Here is a 21,517-nt window from a genome sequence, read left to right as displayed (position 1 = left end):
ATGCTGATTGCAAAAAAATAACATTCTGATTGATCTGGATTTAAGTGAATGTGACGCCAATGAGTATATACTATATTTTGAGAAAAAAATTGGTGATTTCCAAGACAGTGATACCTTGGCTTACGAACTTTTCGGTTTACGATCGTGAAATTTATGAAAATCTTACCTTGTCATACGAACTATTTTTCAGGATACACACGGAGCTGCCACAATGAGTCATGTGTCGTTCGCGAACGAGCTCGTTCTCCTGACAAGAAAATGGCAGCCTGCTTGTTTTGGTCCTCTATTCTCCGCCCCCAGTTGTCGGTTAAAGCTACGTGATTGGTCAAGAATGCAGCAGTGAGGGGGTGGGGGTTACAGACAGAGAGAGAGCGAAGCCAAACAAACCGTGCAAGCCATCTGTACACTTGATGCAAAAAGCGATCAACCCAGCTAAACAGAACACAATTGATGAGGAACAAGGTAAAATTATCGCAGAGAAAGCACCTACAAGCGATCATTCCTCAAGATGGTGAAATAAGAAGGTTACATTCCTCATCAAGTGTTTAATGCTGATGAAACCGGCCACTCCATTCCATCAAGCCATTAACGACCATCACAAAGGTAAATAAAACGACTTTATTATACAGTACAGTGTATTTCTTTAATTATAATACCAGAGCACATTTATTATACATGAAATAAGCTATATTGTATGTAGTTTTATGGCTTATTTAGTTGAAAAATTTTCGTTTTAGGGGAACCTGGGAACGGATTATTCTCATTTTAATGGTTTCCTATGGGAAATTAATGTTTGGAATACACACTTTTCGCCTTACACACACTTTCTGGGAACCAATTAAGTTCGTAAGCCAAGGTATCACTGTATTCAAATCTAGAAGACTATGTTTTACTAATGTATTAGATTTACATATACTCTCAATACATAGCTTGGCAGAGGGCTGCAGAAGTTGGGCGTCGGTCATTAATGGCTACGTCCCCCGCCGGCAGTAAAATACAATCTTTCTGTGTTCGAGCCTTTGTTCACAGTGTCCGACCGAACATCTCTGACAGTCTGTCAACAGTGTGAGCTTCCGGTTGTTTCTATGACCTGGCTCAAATCGGTGTGGAGCACACCTAAGGATTTTCATGTCTAAATAATGAAGAGATTTAGCATTTAGCATTGTTAGCTATACTGTTCTCTGTGCTGCTCAGAGAGAAATACAGTAATCACTCCTCAACACCCCAGGTGATAATCACTCAGTTTAATCTTTTAATGGGTGTTTGATTGTCAGAAGGAAAATGTTCCACTTTGGAGTGATTGATTCAGGTTGCTCAATGCTTTTTTTTTTTGCATGCTTTCAAATGATGTGCGGATTTACGTGAGTGCCACATCGGTCTGTCACTCTTGAATCGATGTTTTGGACAACCTTTTAAAAGATATGACTAATGAATCATATGAAATCATCCAAATTATTATTTTTTTTTTGCAAAAGTTCAAGTTCCAGATTTTTGAAAAGTATGAATAACATACAGTGATACCTTGGCTTACGAACTTAATTGGTTCCCAGACAGAGTGTGTAAGGTGAAAAGTGTGTATCCCAAAAATTAATTTGCCATAGGAAACCATTAAAATCAGAATAATCCGTTCCCAGGTGTCCATAAAACATAATTTTCTACTTTCTAATTTTCTAAGCCTTAAAACTACACAAAATATGCCTTATGTTATGTATAATACATGTGCTATGGTATTATAATTAAAGAAATAAACTACTATATTGCACTATACTATACAATAAAGACGGTTTATTTACCTTTGTGATGGTCGTTGATGGCTTGGTGGAATGGAGTGGCCGGTTTCATCAGCATGAAAAACTTGAGGAGGAACGTAGCCTTCTCCTTAGAAATTATGACATGTGAATTATATAACATATGAATTATGAAATTAAATTCACAGAAATTATGGTATTAATTCAATATTTACTCTATAAACTATTTTTTTCAGCACAGGCAAAAATAATTTAAAGGACAACCGACACCTCCGGAGAAGTTGTGTCCATAATTTGTAAAATCACTTCAGATTACTTCTACTGAGCGTATTTTACGAAGATTCCATCGCATATAGCTATATTGTACGTTTTACGACTCACGCTGAATATTCAGGAAGTCTTGTTTTCGAGTTGATGACAATGCCTGACGTGACGTGACGTCTGGAACGCCACTCACCGACAAAGCGACACACAATGCATTTTGGGTACTTTGTTTCCTCAGAAAACACCATGTTGATCGTGAAAACACATAAATAACGCGATGGCGAATCGTTGTGTGTTGCACCAAGACTACTATTTGATACTAGTTGACACAAATTCCCAGCAGACAAATCGGGCGCCATCTTGTGCATTTCTGGGACTCTACATTGGAGTCCCGACGGCTCGAATTGATACGTGAGGACTTCTTTAATCGATTGCAAACATTTATGCTTTCCTCTTCAGAACTCTTTGAATCATATTCATAACTGGATGAGTAACAAGAAAGCATCCATTGTTTTGATTCTAGAGCAAGGCAAGACGTCCTGGCGTGATGTCACGACAAGGGGGCGGGACCTCATTTTGAAGTAGTTTTGGGACACTTTAACTCATTTTTATTGGTTGTACTAAGTTCATCCTGTCTACTTGATATCTAATTTAAAACAGACAGTGTGTTGTAGGTGTTCAAATACCTGACATGTTTCAGCGTATACTTCCGCCTTCGTCAGAGTGTCCGGACACTCTGACGAAGGTAATATGCTTCGGCGAACAAGAGTGAAACAGATTGTAAAAGGGGTGTGGTGACAGAGGTGACTCTACAACTCGCAGTCTCGACAGGAATGCGCCATATCGGGAATGGAACACAGAGAACGATTCTGCCTGTGAATGGATCCAATCCACCAAAATCGCATTCAACCCACCTGTGCCTGCTCTAAAATCAAGTCTCTTTTGTGGTCAACAAATATTCCGGTAGCCAGCATGACGCAGTGTGTTCGGACAAATTGCCAAGCAATGTAAACCATTCTTGCCCCGGGCATGAAAAAGAAGATGCACCAGTTTTGACACCGAGCGCCTATGATGAAAGTATTTCTGTTTACTGGCTGTGAAATTCATTCATTCATCTTCTTACATTTATGTGGACATGGCTGGTGAGGAAAAGAAGAATGGCAAAGTCTAGACTTCATTGTACTGTAGTTCCTAAGCAACATAATAATTAGCACAGATTCTACAGGTTAATTCATCACTCTAAATTGTCCACAAGTGATTGATTGTGACTGTGAATTATTATTTGTCTATGAATGCGTTGTGATTAGTATTTACAACCACTTTTGTGTGTTGTGTGTGTGTGTGCGTGTGTGTGTGTGTGTGTGCTGAGGCACACTTATGAATAGAACTTAAATTCAATGAAAGAACTTCGCAACTGTTGAAAGTGGAAACAAAGTCATGGTGACCAAAACTGAAGCCTGAAAGGACAACCGACACCATTTTTTTGTTTCCTAACTGACATCAGAAAAACGTTGTATAGCATCTAAAATACCCAAAACACGCAGGATGATATTTTTAGTCAAATGCAAAACACCAGTAAAAATGACTTAAGTTGTCCAAAAACTACTTCAAATTAAACCCGGAAGTACCCAGTCTCAGAAAGTCCCGCCCCCTTGTCATGATGTCACGCCAAGACGTCTTTCCTTGATCGAGAATCAAAACAACGGCTTCAGATTCGGAGAAGATGCTTTCTTGTTACTTATCCAGTTATGGATATGATTCAAATAGTTCTGAAGAGGAAAACATAAATGTTTTCAATCAATTAAAGAAGTCCTTCCGTGTCATTTTGAGGCGTCTGGACTCCAATGTAGCGTCCCAGAAAATGCAGAAGATGGCGCCAAAGCTCCATTGGAAATGGGCTGATTTGTCTGCTGGGAATTTGTGTCAACGAATATCAAATAGTAGTCTTGGTGCAACACACAACGATTCACCATTGCGTTATTGATGTATTTTCCTTCTAATTTCGTCATCAACACGGATCAACACGAAGTTTTCAGACCAAACAATGTACCCAAAATGCATTGTGTGTCGCTTTCTCGGTCAGGGGTGTTCCATACGTGACGTCACGGTAGGCATCGTCACCAACTCCAAAACAAGACTTCCTGAATATTCAGCGCGAGTCTTAAAACGTAAAATATAGCTATATGCGGTGGAATCTTTGTAAAATACGCTCAGTACAAGTCATTTGAAGTGTTTTTACAAATTATGGACACAACTTGTCCTTTAGGCGTAGGTTGTCCTTGAAGGCATCTTTCCCCTTGGTTGTGTTAACGAAGAGTGGGAGTTTCGGTCGCACTTGGAATAGGATGGGTCCTCTTACGCGCTTACATGGTGGGGGTGAAGGGGGCAAAAGAGTATCATCATCACCATCAGTCGCAGCCTATAAAAGACACACCAACACGCCACTAGGAGCTTATTGCGGCTGAATGCTGCCTGTAAGCAAAAGGAAAGGAGGCGACTCACGTTTTTGGTTTGTTTTTTTTCTTTCTCCTCTTCCTTAACCGTTGACACGTTTCTTGTAGTTTTAGTCTCCCTTGCTCTGTCATGCATTTCGGATGGCTCGGATGCCAAAGCGTCAACTTTCTAAAGAAGCGAGTTACCAGAAGCCAAGACGTACGACGTGAATTCGCCAATATGATCCGAATCCGGATTTTGTCTGCGTTGCGGACATCAAGAAAGTAGTCTTCTGTGTGGTCATGGACGATGGAGGCTCCAAGTGTGTCCGTGAACGCGGTGTCCTACACTGCGGCGGCTGAGCAGAGTCCGATCGACGACCCGTTCGTTGGACCAATCCACAACATTGCGCCATGGAACTTCACGATTTTGGCGTTGCTCATGTTTGTGGTCACTTGTCTTTCCCTGAGTGAAAACTTCCTGGTTATGTTCGCCACATACAAATTCAAACAACTCAGACAGCCACTCAACTACATCATAGTCAACTTGGCCATCGCTGACTTTTTAGTCTCCCTCACAGGAGGACTCATAAGTTTCCTGACAAATGCCAGAGGTTATTTCTTCCTGGGACGATGGGCTTGTGTGGTAGAGGGATTTGCTGTCACTTTTTTCGGTAAGTATATGTCTCAGAATTATTATTTATTTATTATTATTATTGGATTGGATGTACCTTTATTCGTCTCGCAGTGGAGAAATTTACATTTCACAGCAGCAAAGTTATGAAAGGAAGAGGAAAGGAAAGAAAGAAGTAGAAAAACAAAATTCAGGAGCTATTATTATTCTTATTGTCATCATCACAATATTTATTATCTCAGTGTTATTCTTATTAGGATTATTTTTTTATTATTATTGTTATTATTATACATGTATTATAATTATCATCATTATTATCATCATTGTCATAATCATCACCATTATTATTACTATTATTATTATTATTATTGTCATAATCAAAATCAGAATGAGAAAACCTTTATTCGTCCCACAATGGGGAAATTTGTACCATGATTATTATCGTAGTGTTATTATTAGTATTTATTATTATTATTATTATTATTGTTATTATTATAATAAATTTATTATAATTATAATCATTATTATTATCATCATTGTCATACTCATTACCATTATTCTTACTATTATTATTATCTTAGTGTTATTATTATGAGTATTAGTCATTTTATCATTCATATTATATTATATGAGTATTAGTTATTTTATTATTCATATTGTTAGTATTCTTACTATTATTATTATTATTGTTATTATCGTCATAATCACCATTATTATTATTGTTATTATTATTATTATTGTTATTATTATTATTATTATTATTATTGTTATGATTACGATGATTATAATTTTGTTATTTTTATTTTTATCTTGGTGTTATTATTATTACTATTTATTTTATATTTATTTTTAATATTCTCATTATCAATGTATCATTATTATCATAATTGTCATAATCATCATCATTACATTATTATTATTATTATTAATATTATTATTGTTATTATTGTGATTACTACTCTTACTATTATTATTATATTATTATTATTGTTAGTAGTAGTAGTACTAGTAGTCGTAGTTGTTGTAGTAGTAGTATCTCAGTTTTATAAATATATTAATAATAATATATTTATTAATATAAGTATTATTTATTGAGTCATTTTTTTAGCAGTTGCAAGGTTGTCTCACACAATTGATTTGTTCATATATTGTGCAAAAAGATCACTGAGTGCTTATTTGTTGCATACACATTTTAGTTTGTAGTGGAAAGCAACTCATTTTAAACTCTGTGATCAAGTTGTGTTGAAGTGAAGTGCGGTAAGTGCCCGAATGGGTGTAATCCAAGAATCGGTTTATTCTACATACAGTATATACAGGTTACATAAATTGGCCATTAATGTCATCAGTTACCTTTATTTACTGACTCACTTTATAACGATCGCAATTTCCAGATTAGATTGATTAGATTAAGAAAGAGGTTTGACTCCCCACTAGATAACTGTGTGTGTGTTATGTTGAGCTGTCCAAAATAAAATTATATAAGACTTGAGACAGCCTTGAAGACTTTTAAGATTTAAGATTTCTGAGTGACAAGATCAATCTCTGTTTGTGCGTCATGTTCAAGATACAGGTCTCAGCGTTGGAATTTACAGTTTTAGTCTGTCATGTGTATTGTGAAGGAAAGTGGGTGGAGATTGTTTATTCCGTACAGGCTCGGTTTTAGTTGGCTCAAAGCCTGCAAAGTACTAGCTTTGGGCGATCTGTTTTTGTCATCGTCAATGAGATGTATTGATCTACAAAATGCCAATCACCCATTTTTCCACGGCAATCAGCTCAGCCTATCACTATCACTGGCCACGCTCTCTCTCTCTCTCTATAAAACTGTACACACAGTCTACTTCTGCACTATTATTACAGTTTTGTTGGTAAAGTAAACCCATGCAGCTTGAAATAAACGTCCCTCCTCTTATTTGATAAACCAATCAACTGGATTGGGAACAAAGTCTGCGTGGCCAAAAAACAAAAATGCCTGCACTCATTACATTCTAGTCGTCCATCACTATGCACGGTTTATCATAAGTCAGTTACCAGCGGTGACAAAAAATAAGGTTCACCTGTCATTAAGATCTATGCGGAGTGTCTGTCGAGGTCAGAATAACTAACATAAGCGTTGATTCGGGCATGGAATTGATCATCGTGTCAAAAATCTTACTATCGCATTCTGAATAGCCAACAGGTTACAAATGAATAAGTCAAAAGACATCCATTGCAACACTTAGAAATAGTATTTCTGTCAATATAAAATGTTACGTAAGACAAACTATTGCAAAATATACATACAGTATTTATACCAAAGTAATTGTCCTGTATAATTTGCTAAAATTCTCCATTATACCGTGCTTTGTTTACTTCTGTCACAAGAACGGTTCAAGTATTGATAATAATGATGTACTGATATTAAATAAAGTGTTTCATGAGGATTTATAACCACACATTTTTAGTAAAGTGTACGTATATTGAAACAAATCACGACAAAAATAGTCCCATTATGGGCCTATTAAAGGCTTTCTTATTCTTATTATTGATTTATCTTATTTAAGATTTATTCATGCAAAAACAGGTGTAAAAATGTGATTGAACCTGCAAATGTAAAGTGACCTTGAGAGTTTTGAAAAACGCTTATCAATGAAATGATGTCTTATTATTATTATTATTATTATTATTATTATTATTATTATTATTATTAAATTATTATTAAACATGATGTGAAAGCATATCTAGTCACTCCAAGCAATGTCTCTACCAAACGTGCTAAATGTCCACAGCTTAGTCATACGCGGATGGATGCCATTGGAGAACCAAAAATCAGCAGAAAATATATAATCAGGCAATATGTGACATCAAGAATGTTAACACTTAAAGGACAATCGACACCATTTTTGTGTTTCCTAACTGACATCAGAAAAACGTTTTATAGCATGTAAAATACCCAAAACATGCAGGCTGATATTTTTAGTCAAATGCAATACATCAATAAAAATGAGTTAAAGTGTCCCAAAACGACTTCAAAAAGACCCCGGAGATGCCGACTTTCAGAAGGTCCCGCCCCATTGTTCGTGACGTCACGCCAGGACGTCTTGCCTTGCTCTAGAATCAAAACAATGGCTTCAGATTCGGAGAAGATGCTTTCTTGTTACTCATCCAGTTATGAATGTGATTCAAATAGTTCTGAAGAGGAAAGCATAAATGTTTGCAATCGATTAAATAATTTATTCCGTGCCATTTTGAGGCAACATTGGGGGGAAATGTATCACCAAAAAAGAGGCAGAAAATGAAGACCAAGCTCCATGTGATGAATTCCACAGGCTGATAAATTCCTTACATGGAGCTTTGTCGCCCTCTTCTGCCTCTTTTTGGTGCAATACGACGTTTTCAGACAGCAAAATGCATTGATGTGATGGAAGGACTGCTACAATGTGTCCTTTTTTCGGTCAGGGGCGTTCCTTTAGTGACGTCACGTACGGACTCGTCACCAACTCGAAAACAAGACTTCCGGAATATTCAGCGCAAGTCTTAAAACGTAAAATATAGCTATATGCGGTGGAATCTTTGTAAAATATGATCAGTAGAAATAATTTGAAGCCATTTTACAAATTATGGACACAACTTGTCCAGAGACGTCGGTTGTCCTTTAAAGTGTACTGCGGAGTACATTTGTAATGCAGTTCAAATCAAACACCATCTCAATAAAATGAAAGACAATGATATGTACCGTATTTTCCGGTGTAAAGGCGCACCGGATTATAAGGCACACCCTGAATGAATGGTGTATTTTCAAATTTTCAAATGTAATTTTTGGATCAGAGTAGAACAGGCCCAACTTGTTTGAAAGTTGACCAAAAGAACTTCTCTTCCATAATAAATAAACTCTGAGATTACTCATGTGATATGTAATCAAAAAGCAATGGACAGGATGGAAAATCCAGTTTGGTCTAGTTTTGTTTTAGGGTTCGACAGGTGTGTCATTGCGCGCACCTGCTTTGGTATTTGTTGACGAAAAAATAAGATGGATGCAGGTTATGTTGCTCAGGATTTCGGGAGGGAATAGATTAAGAGATGTGGTAACAAAATATGCAGATGTTCATGATGTGTGTGTGTTGTATCGCTACACCATTTTCGCTTGTTATTATGGGCTACTAAAAAAAAAAAAAAAAATGTCAGTTTCATTAGTCAATCCGTGTATCGTTTCATGTTTTAATGTATGAAACATAATGGAACATCCTGGTTTCCACCATTCTCTTTTGTCCTCCCCACTAAGCTCACAGACACTGCGATTCTGTGATTGTACAGAGAAAGGTAATTACCCGCTTGGTGAGAGTGAGTTATTACCATAATTAAAGAGAGCTTTTTTTTTTTTTTTTTTAGTCCATCATGAGGCAGCCTGGATCATTTAACTATATTTCTAGCATCAGGAACTTTACTCACATCTCTTTTGGCTTTCCGCAGCTAACATCCGTTGTCAATAAATAATAATTAACTATACGGTAGGGGAAGTTATAACCAGACAATCCTAGCTCCATATGCTTGTAGGTGTAATTTAATTCATCATAACATTTTTAATAATAAAAAAAAAAAGTAATTTTAAATATACAGTAAAGTCTCGTTATATCGATATTCAAGGGAGTCCGAAAAAATATCGATATAACCGGGACTATCGATATATCCGACCCTTTTTGCATGTAATTTTCTCCGTGCGTGCATAGAAATAGTATCGATATAACCGGGACTATCGATATATCCGATATCGATATAACGAGACTTTACTGTATTGTCAAGTGGTGAAATCACACGCACTTAACGTTTTAAAACACCGGAAAATCAGTATGTAATTCGATTATTGTGTTGGATTACAAATGAGAGGCATTGAGCGGCGATTATTATAAATACAGTGATACCTCGGTTTACGAACCCCTTGTCTTACGAACTTTTCGGTTTACGAACGTTAAATTTATGAAATTTTTACCTTGGCATACAAACTATTTTTCGGGATACACACGGAGCTGCCACAATGAGTGATATGTCGTTCGCGAACGAGCCCGTTCTCCTAACAACAAAATGGCAGCCGACCTCTATTCCTCGCACACAGTGTTCGGTTAAAGCCACGTGATTGGTCAAGAACGCAGCAGTGAGGGGAGGTGGTTTAAACATTAAAGAGACGGCAGACGACAGACAGCGAGTGACAAAATGGATATAAAACAGTGAATTTTGGACTCGTTTCAACTTTGATAGGACGAAGGCAGAGTGTCGACTGCAAGGTTAAAATTCCCATCAATCAGGCTCTACAAATAACCCGCACTAGCCATCAGTTCAATTTGAAATGAGAAGACAAGCAAGGGAACCAGCTATTAATAATAATAATAATAATATTAATTATTATTATTATTATTATTATTATTATTATATTGCTTTGTGATGTTGCCACTATGACTGATCGGCTTTTTTTGTCTCAGGAATTGTTGCCCTGTGGTCTTTGGCCATTCTGTCCTTCGAACGATTCTTCGTGATCTGTCGTCCTTTGGGCAACATTCGACTTCAAGCCAAGCATGCCGTCACTGGTCTGCTCTTCGTCTGGATCTTTTCCTTTGTTTGGACCTTCCCTCCAGTGCTTGGATGGAACAGATACACCGTCAGCAAGATTGGAACAACCTGTGAGCCTGACTGGTGAGAACCATCCTTGTCTCCTTTGCGTGTCTCATACATACGTACATCCAGCTCATCTTTGACGCGCTATTGAAGCCATTCATGATAGGAAATGGATGGATAGATCATTCATACAGTAGATATTGGGCACATTCAACCAGTCACCAGAAATAAACATTCCAAAATGTCTTTTTAAGTCTGTCAGAGATGTTCGATCGGACACTGTGGACAAAGACTCGAACCCAGAAAGATTGTCTTTACTGCCGGCAGGAGACGCAGCCCTTCATGACACACGCCTGAATTCTGCAGCCCTCTGCCAAGCTGTTTATTGAGAGTATATGCAAATTAAAGTGATACATTAGTAAAACATAGTTTTCTTGATTAGAATACCACACCTCTTGAGTTCTAAGCACGAACAGCTGTAAGCAATAAAACATTGCCTTTTCCATGAACTGATAAATTTGTTACCTGGCTAATGAGCTCTTCCTGTGAAGGAGTTTCAAGTCGTAAATTGCTTCGTGATAAAGGAGTTTCCCAAGTCCTAAATTCTGTCCAAGGCCAGATCTCCTAGATGAAGATGACAGTTTAACTTGCTGTGTCTGTTGACCTCAGATTGACCCCAGGTTGTCTGTGCTTCAATTGTGTATTCGAGTCACACATGTTGACTAAGCATATAATAGCATGAAACTTTGAAATATAATTACTTCTTATTCTCTATCATAGTCATAAAGTTAAAAAAAGGGTCAATTCTAATTCAATTCTCTTCAATTAGGTTTCAGAGAGTAAAAACCTGAAACTGAGTTCTTGATGTTCTTGCATAGATCTTGCTTCCATTAACCCATTCAGTGCCAGACATGTGCAAAAATGTGACCACTCCAGTGCCAGGGTGTTTGTCATTTTTCACTCAAATTCCAAGACCTGCAGTATTTTAAATTTTAGGACTACATAAACATTCAATCCAGCGTTAGAAACCTTCAACTCTCTTTCATCAGAAAAAAAGAGTTAATTCCTAAATTATATGGGTCTGGAGTTATCTGATCTTGAAACGAGGGCGGCTGTATAAAAGGCAAATGTTGCCAAACAATGTGCAAAAATCTGTCCACTCCAGTGCCAGGGTTTTTGTCATTTTTCACTCAAATTCCAAGGCCTACAGAATATTGAATTTTAGGACTACATCCACATTCAATCCAGCGTGAGAAACCTTAAGACTCTCTGCTTTCATCAGAAAAATAGTTAATTCCTAAATTATCTGGGTCTGGAGTTATATGAGCTTGAAATGAGGGCAACTGTCCACAATACAATGTAATACATACATATTGGTTTATATAGCGTTTTAACAACAGCTGAAGCTGGAACAAAGCGCTAATATGGAAAAAAGGAAATGCTGCCCATTTGTGGAAAAAAAAACATTGCCAGAGGCCATGCCCAGTGCTTAATCGTCACCCAAGCATGAAAAAACAAAACCATTCAGGAATGGCGCTCTACGTCATATTTTCAATTCCCGAATAAATTCGGGAATGGCAGTGAATGAGTTAATTTATCTGATGACTTTGATGTAAAAAAATATACAGTAAAGTCTCGTTATATCGATATCGGATATATCGATAGTCCCGGTTATATCGATACTATTTCTATGCACGCACGGAGAAAATTACATGCAAACAGGGTCGGATATATCGATAGTCCCGGTTATATCGATATTTTTTCGGACTCCCTTGAATATCGATATAACGAGACTTTACTGTATATAGATATTGAAAAAAATTGTTTTCCTTCACAAAGTATAATCAATGTGGACACGTCCAATTAATATCCTCAAAATGTAGACAATATGTAACAACCGTGTGCATTTTGAATGGATGTATTTCCACCAGGTATTCATCCAACATCACTGACCATAGCTACATCATTACCTTCTTTTCCACTTGCTTCATTCTGCCCCTTGGACTCATCATCTTCTGCTATGGAAGGCTTCTGCGCAAACTTCGGAAGGTCAGTGTTACTTCTTATCCACCTGGGGAGCGAATGGCCTTGTTTTCACTTAGTTGAGAACATATTTCTGAAGTTATTTATAAAAGAGGCCTTCCTGAGTCTTTTTCTTCACTACTTTGTGTGATACCAAAATCAGTATGGAGTGAAACGTTTTATTTTCTCTTTAAAAAAAAAAGATAAAATCACACTTAGGGTTTGGATATCAATTGGAAGTGGTTCTTACTTTCTGGTTCTCCTAGAATCATTCAGATGTTAAAATGTCACTGCCAAATTTTGTGAGATTACATGTTTAGTTTGCGGGCCGTGTTGACTCAGAATTGCATGATTTTTAACTCGTTCACTGCTAAACTTGCAAAAAATGTGTTCACCCCTGTGCCAGGGTTTTTGTCATTGTCACTCAAAAATCCAGGACCCACAGAAAATTAACTTTTAGGATTACATAAACATGCAATGCAGCGTAAGAAACACCTTTTGGTCCTCATTCGAAAAGCTTCGTCAACAAACTAAAATTGTGCTGGTAGGTAGCGAAACGTCCGACACCTTCATAGAAATACCGATGACGGCTGAAGAAACCTTTTCATCGATGGACCACTCCTGTACGATTGAGATTTTACACAGACTTACTCTCCTTTTTCATCAGAAAAAAAAAGAGTTGATTACTAAATTATATGGGTCTGAAGTTATATGAGCTTGAAATGAGGGCAGGTGTCCAAAATACAATGTAATACATACATATTGTTTTATAAAGTGCTTTAATTGTAAAGCACTTTAACAACAGCTGAAACTATAACATGGACAACTATCATATTGAGGAAATAAAGTCGTCACAAAGATAGTAGAAAGCACCAGGGAGTAAAACTAAGATCATGTTGAGTTTTACAAGTCACTTTAAAGTGACCTGTACAGTGACATATCACTTTAAAGTGACTCAACATGATTCAGACTTAATCATAGTTTTACTCCCTGGTGCTTTCTACTATCTTTGTGACTGCTTTATTTCCTGTATATGATAGTTGTCCATGTTATAGTTTCAGCTGTTCTTAAAGCGCTTCATAAACCAATATGTATGTATTGCATTTTATTTTGGACACCCACCCTCATTTCAAGCTCATATAACTTCAGACCGATATAATTTAGGAATTAACTCTTTAAAGTGACTTGTAAAACCATATCAGTCAAATGGAAAATAATCAATAAAATCAAGAACTATTTTGTTTCCTTCTAGGTGTCCCATGGCCGTCTGGCCAATGCCAGAAAGCCTGAGCGTCAAGTGACCCGGATGGTGATCGTCATGATTATAGCATTCATGGTGGCATGGACACCATATGCTGTATTTGCTATACTGGTTACAATTCATCCAAACATTGAAATTGATCCAAGATTGGCTTCTATACCCGCATTCTTCTCAAAGACCGCTGCGGTGTATAACCCAATCATCTACGTGTTCATGAACAGACAGGTAATATTTCCTCTTTGAACTGAAGCCGAGACATATCATGATGTGTATAGCGCAGTTGAAGATTGCTGTGAATCCCAAGATGTCGATATTGTTGGAGGAGTTTGCCTGGTTCTAAATAATGCACGGCATATGAATAAATAAAATGTGCAATTCAGTAGGTACAATTGTCCATATGAGGCCCTGTTGAAAAATACATAACCCCACCTATGTAATGCTTGTAAAGTTGGATATCGCTACTGCTAAGAATATTCAAGTCATATATTTCTCTTGGTAAGATTTGCACTGCCTGGAGCTGTTAGTGAGATTGGGGTGGTATTTGTCTCGACATCATTGATTGGTACAGTATTGACAAGAGTAGAGCTTGTGTAAAACAAGCACATTGACATCGAGATCAATATAAGTTATTGCTGAGCTGAGGCGTCTACACGCTATAAACAGTGGCGGGCCTTGGATTTCATTGCTAGGCCTTCAGTAGTACTATGCCTGAATCAATCCAGACTGAAACCAAAAGTGTGGTCTGATTTACTAACAAGTCCACTAGAGGGGTACAAACGCTTTAGTTGACGAACTTTTCATTTTACGAACATTAAATTTGCGAGAATATAATCTTGGCATATGAACTAGCTTTTGGCGGACTAGTTTTCCACACCTACTTTGAGTGCAGACGTGGTTTGTTATCGAGTGGAGTACTTTTGCTATTATGGGACCGAAAAAGACCCCGCCGCAGGCTAGTGTTAAGCCGAAGACACGAACAAGGTGTGCGTTTGTGTGACTTCGCTGTCCCATTACCATTACGCTAAGTCGAACATTGCTACCATCCATTGACAACTACTATCACAAAGGTAAATAAAAAGACTTTATTATACTAAAGAAAAACCAAAACCAGAACAAATTTGGGAATGGCGCCCTACGTCATATTTTCAATTCGCGAAAAAATTCAGGAATGGCAGAAAATGAGTTAAAGCAATTCAGCAAATAGCAGCTGTTTTTGGATAAAATCTAACAGATGTAAAACTTTATTAAATATAATTAAAATTAAGGTATTTGGACCTTCGGATCGAGGTCGTCACCGCCAATGTCCAGTAAATTTATAGTTAATTTAATTAAAAAGTTATTAAATATAATATAAATTAAGGTATTTATAGCGATCGGAGTATAGGTATGGCACACAGCCACCAGTCTCTCTATATCGATATTCTCGGGAGTCCGATAAATATCGATATATATATATATCGATATATCCAACCCTGCGCGCATATAATATTTATATATGCGTTCATAGAAACAGTATCGTAATAAGCGGTAGATAGACTTTAAATATCGATATATACTAGGACTATCGATATATATAATATATATATATATATATATTCTCCTTATATATATATAAATATAGCGGCTATCGATAGTTACCAGCACAAATTTAGTTCGCTGACGAAGCTCTTCGGATGAATCCGACAACGTCACAGAAGTACAGATAACGGATGAAGCAACCTTTTCCTCGATGCGTCGAAGATATTTGCTTCAAACTTGGGATGCTCACAGATAACTTTGTTTTTTTTAGTTCCGGAAGTGTATCATCCAGCTCTTCACCGGCATGGTGGCCATGCCAGAAAGCAACATCAACCAGACGTCAGAGCGACCAGGAACAACTGCGGATAGTCAAACAGGAGAAATGGCTGCCATTGCAACTCGTATACCGCTATCGCCCAGGTCTGAAGATTCTCCGACTGACCGTGGCTCCTTTGCTCAGCTCCCTATCCCAGAGAACAAAGTATGTCCGATGTAACAGCGACTACTCCTGCATGTATTTCCTCATAAACTCTTGCCATAGCGGAACCTTGGACCATAGCAGTATTAGTTTTGATTCTTGGAAGGAATGGTTGAGCTCAAGATATGAACCTTTTGAACTTTGAATTCGGTCGCATTAAAGGAACATTTCCAAAAAATGTAACACTGTCAAGCAAATGAAGCATTCTGCTGATGCGCATTGAAATGGTTCGCTCAAAATTTGTCTGTGTAAGCTCTCAGTCGTACAGGAGTGGTCCATCGATGAAAAGGTTTCTTCAGCCGTCATCTGTACTTCTTTCGAGGTGTCGGATGTTTTACTTTTAATCCGAGAAGCTTCGTCAGCGAACTAAAATGTGCTAAAATTTACCAGCAAATTTGAGTTAAAAAAATTTTAAATTTACCAGCAAATTTTAGTTCGCTGATGAAGCTTCTCAGATTATAACCAAAACGTCCGATACCTTCAAAGAAGTACAGTTGATGGCTGAAGAAACCTTTTCATTGTTCGCTCAAAATTGGATTTGCATAATCCCAGATAGGAAAGCTCAAACTTTTAGCCATTAGACACCTTGTAACGATGAACTTGCCTTATGCAGTGATACCTCGGTTGACGAACCCCTTGGCTTACGAACTTTTGGTTTACGAACATTAAATTTATAAAAATATTACCTTGGCATACAAACTTTACCTTGGCATCCGAACTTTTTTGTACACGGAGCTGCCTCAATGAGTGATGTGTCGTTCGCAAACAAGCCCGTTCTTCTAACAACAAAATGGCAGCCGACTGTTTTTGTCCTCTATTCCCCGCCCCTAGTCTTGGGTTAAAGCCACGTGATTGGTCAAGAACGCATCAGTGAGGGGAGGTGGTTTAAACATTAAAGAGACAGGCAGACGACAGTGAGAGAGCTTCAACTTTGATAGTTCAAAGGCAGAGTGTAGACTGCAAGGTTAAAATATCCCATCAATCAGGCTCCAGAAATAACCCGCACAAGCCATCTGTACACTTGATACCAAAAGCTATCAACCCAGCTAAACAGAACAAAATTGATGAGGAACTAGATAAAATTATCGCAGAGAAAGCACCTACAAGGGATCATTCCTCAAGACGGTGAAAGAAGGTTATGTTCCTCATCATGTGTTTAATGCTGATGAAACCGGCCACTCCATTCCATCAAGCCATCAACGACTATCACAAAGGTAAATAAAACAACTTTATTATACAGTACAGTTTATTTCTTTAATTATAATACCAGAGCACATTTATTATACATAAAATAAGGTATAGTTTGTGTAGTTTTAAGGCTTAGAAAATTAGAAAGTAGAAAATTATGTTTTAGTTTTATGGGGACCTGGGAACGGATTATTCTCATTTTAATGGTTTCCTATGGGAAATTATTTTTGGGATACACACTTTTCCCCTTACACTGTCTGGGAACCAATTGAGTTCGTAAGCCAAGGTATCACTGTATTTGTTTCCTATGGTGGCTGCCATTGTCGTTCTGCTGACCCGCACAACGTCCAGTGTGCCACAAAATGCAACCTGCACTTTAATTAACTTGATCGACTTTCATCATATATCTCATTGTGAATAGAAACTTCTGGAAAATCACATCATACGTCAATTTCGAGCTAGTCAACACTTTTGCAAATCAAATCTCCCAATTCTGCTCCTATTTCTTTTGTTTTCCGTACCCTGAGACCCTACGGAGGAAGCATTTTTTTTTACGGTGCTGTTTCAGTACTTGACTTTGGCAGCAGATCTTCAGTCAAATCCAAAAGTTTAAAAAGTTAGAACACCCTTCCCTTTTGTTTTTGTTCAGACTGTGTATCTCAACCGCTGAGATACAAGGGCAATATGCACAATATGGTGCGGATTCCATCAACAAGTACACAAAGATGTTCATAATAAACACCTTGCTCAACTATCCGCTATGGTATTGATTGACACCCGTTTTAATTAATTTACTAGTCGTGGAGATAAACAGTTTTTTCCCTTTCATCGTATTAAACTACAGTAAAGTCTCGTTATATCCATATTCTCGGGAGTCGCAAAAAATATCGATATAACCGGGACTATCGATATATCCGATCCTGCGGCATGTAAATTTTCTCCTTGCGTTCATAGAAATAGTATCGTAATAAGCAGTACTATCGATATAACCCATACCGATATAACGAGACTTTACTGTATATGCCGTTTTGAGAAATTATACACTGAAAGGATTGAAAAGTCAGCAATATGAGCTATGTGCAAACTTTCCAGTGTTCTGGCTCTCATGCTAAACAAAACAAAGAATGTTCTGTAAATTGGACTAATGCTTAAATTGCTAGCTAGCATTCGCAGCTAAGCTACTTGCTTGTAACTGCTGATTTAACCACCAGTTTAGTTGTCCCCACTATATATTGGAATAATGCTAAAATTGCTAGCTAGCATTAGCAGCTAAACTACTTGCTCGCAACTGTTGATTTAACCAGCAGTTTAGTTGTCCCCACAGAAGTAATCGGGCAACATGTGACTGCTATTTACTGTATTTTCCGCATTATTAGGCGCACTGCATTATAAGGCGCACCTTCAATGAATGACATATTTAAATTTTTTTACACGTAAGGACGGGCGCACCGCATTATAAGGTGTACCTTCAATGAATGACATTTTTTTACACATATAAGGCGCACCTTCAATAAATGACATATTTTAATTTTTTACACATATAAAGCGCACCAAATTATAAGGCGCACCTTCAATGAATGACATCCAGTATTAATTTTTTACACATATAAGGCGCACCACATTATAAGGCGCACCTTCAATGAATGACATTTTGTGTTCAATGAGTGTAATTTAGTGTAACATTTATATCTCCTAATGGAGGACAATTTTCATCCATTCAGTAAATATGTAAAAAAAAAGCATTCTGATGCTGTTACGGTAAATTAAATGTCAGTGCAATCACAATATAGTTACACTTGTAATAGTACAAAGCAATAACAGTAACAATAACAATAATAATTCAAACAATAACTCTAAAGCAATAGCATAATAACTCAATGTTGTTCATGCGTTAATCCTGTGACTGTAAAGTGTTCTTGAGAGTTTTGAAAGGCGCTTCTAAATGAAATGTATTATTATTGGATTGGATTGGATTGGATATGCCTTTATTCGAAAGGCACTTAGAAATCAAATGTATTATTATTATTATTATAATGTCTATATTCATAATATGACCAACCTTGTTCAACTGTAAAACACACAAAAAATATATGCTCAGTTCATTCCATATATAAGGCGCACCGGATTATGCCCACCCGCAGAAAAACTTGTGACTGTAAAGTGACCTTGAGAGTTTTGAAAGGAGCTTCTAAATGAAATGTATTATTATTATTATTATTGATTAATGATTATTATGATTATTATTATTACTATTACGATTATTACTATTATTATTATTATTATTACTATCATTACTATCATTACTACTATTATTACGATTATTACTACTATTATACTACCATTTATTATTATTATTATTATTATTATTATAATCATGATTATTATTATGATAATAATAATAATAATAATCATTACAATACAATACAATACATTTCATTTATAAGCGCCTTCTAAAACTCAGTCACAGGATAGGTTTTTCTGTGGGTGAGCAGCGGCAGCCACACGCGCCAGCATTCACTCAACCCGGAAGCAACTCAAAGTATCATTATTATGATTATGATTATGATTCTGATTATTATAAGGCGCATTGAAAAAATTGAAGGCATTTAGGTGCGCTTTATGGTGCGGAAAATACAGTAATTGAAATTTTCGGATATAGAGCCAGAAATAAATGCTCACCATTACTACACAATGGACACCTCATTACCTAATCAGGTTACAGATTATCATGATTAGTGCATGAATGGTGAAGGTTTAAACATTCTTTTGTATTAGTTTGTTGTGGTAGAAATGTACTGGCAAATACCTCCCAACTTTGTCTCCCTTCGAACGTCTACGTGAGGTACTACAACAGAGATTGTGAACCAGGCCTTCTGTTCCAATGCTGACATCTGAAATCATAAATGTTCTTTACAAATAGACCAAACATTGTCCCTGAAGAGTAACAGCTCGTTTTGAGATTGTGTGTCTAATCAATCCATCATTGTATACCGGTAAGTTTTTTTTTTAATATGTACTGTAAATATGTACAGTGGGACCTCGGTTTACGAACCCCTTGGCTTACGAAGTTTTCGGTTTACGAACGTTACATTTATGAACATTTTACCTTGGCATAGAAACTATTTTTCGGGATACACACGGAGCTGCCACAATGAATGAACGAGCCCGTTCTCCAAACAAGGAAATGGCAGTTTTTTTTTTTTGTCCCCTATTCCCCGCCCCCAGTCTTCGGTTCATAATTCTAAGATGGTGAAAGAAGCCTATGTTCCTCATCAAGTGTCTAATGCTGAGGAAACCGGACACTCCATTCCATCAAGCCATTAACGACCATCACAGAGGTAAATAAAATGACTTTATTGTATAGTACAGTTTATTTCTTTAATCATAATACTATAGCACATTTATTATACATAAAATAAGATATATTTTGTGTAGTTTTAAGGCTTAGAAAAGTAGAAAATGATGTTTTATGGGGACCTGTGAACGGATTATTCTCATTTTAATGGTTTCCTATGGGAAATTAATTTTTGGGATACACACTTTTCGCCTTACACACTTTGTCTGGGAACCAATTAAGTTTGTAAGCCAAGGTCCCACTGTTACCTGTATTCATATATTGAAACTGCAATCTGTTGTCATTTTATGATGAACTATGTGTCATAGCATGTTCCAATCAATATTGTTTACAGAAATTGAGCACAAAAGAAACGTATGTAGCAGCCGTGGTCAAAAACGATGAAAAAATAACAATATAAGCACAGATCAATCGTGTCTGCATCGTATTGCACACCCACATAAACGCAGACGCGCGACAGATGTGAATTATAACAGTGTTCTATTTTGACTTTGTGATGCATGTTTGTCATCTATTTCTCCATCTGTGTCTAAAATTATTGTACAGTACTGTCAATTCTATAAGATGGTGTTAAAAGTAATCCTATGGTAAGTATAAATGTAATCTGCTTTAAATTTGCAACCAGTTACGTGTAGGATAAAATATGTGCATTGACAACTTTATTTTATTTTTTTTTGGTTTGACATGGTTATTATGAGAAAGCATCATTGTTAACTTCAGCTGTGATTTAAAGGACAACCGACACCTCCGGAAAAGTTGCGTCCATAATTTGTAAAATCACTTCGAATGACTTCTACTGAGCGCATTTTATAAAGATTCCACCGCATATAGCTATATTTTACATTTTAAGACTCGTCTTGTTTTTGAGTTGGTGACGAGTCCGTACGTGACGTCACGGAAGGAACGCCCCTGACCGAGAAAGCGACACACAATGCATTTTGGGTGCTTTTTTTCAGCTGAAAACAAACTGTTGATCATGAAATTAGAAGGAAAACTACATAAATAACGCGATGGTGAATCGTTGTGTGTTACAC

General features: G+C 37.0%; 1 protein-coding gene across 1 annotated transcript; it reads left to right on the top strand.

The window, feature by feature from the left end:
- The first annotated feature begins 4,363 nt into the window (after window positions 1–4,363).
- On the top strand, window positions 4,364–16,293 carry valopa (vertebrate ancient long opsin a). Its single transcript, XM_089011412.1, has 5 exons — window positions 4,364–5,118; window positions 10,529–10,739; window positions 12,593–12,710; window positions 13,936–14,169; window positions 15,734–16,293. Exons 1-5 carry the CDS (start codon window positions 4,755–4,757, stop codon window positions 15,956–15,958), a joined length of 1,152 nt encoding a protein of 383 aa, XP_088867538.1. The 5' UTR covers window positions 4,364–4,754; the 3' UTR covers window positions 15,959–16,293.
- The last annotated feature ends 5,224 nt before the right edge of the window (window positions 16,294–21,517 follow it).

This window comes from Hippocampus bargibanti, linkage group LG13, assembly GCF_051943395.1.
Source record: "Hippocampus bargibanti isolate YZ-2025 linkage group LG13, ASM5194339v1, whole genome shotgun sequence".
In the NCBI taxonomy this organism is placed as follows: Eukaryota; Metazoa; Chordata; class Actinopteri; order Syngnathiformes; family Syngnathidae; genus Hippocampus; species Hippocampus bargibanti.
The sequence above is the reverse complement of the archived record's forward strand: the minus strand, read 5'-3'. Positions and strand labels throughout refer to the sequence as shown.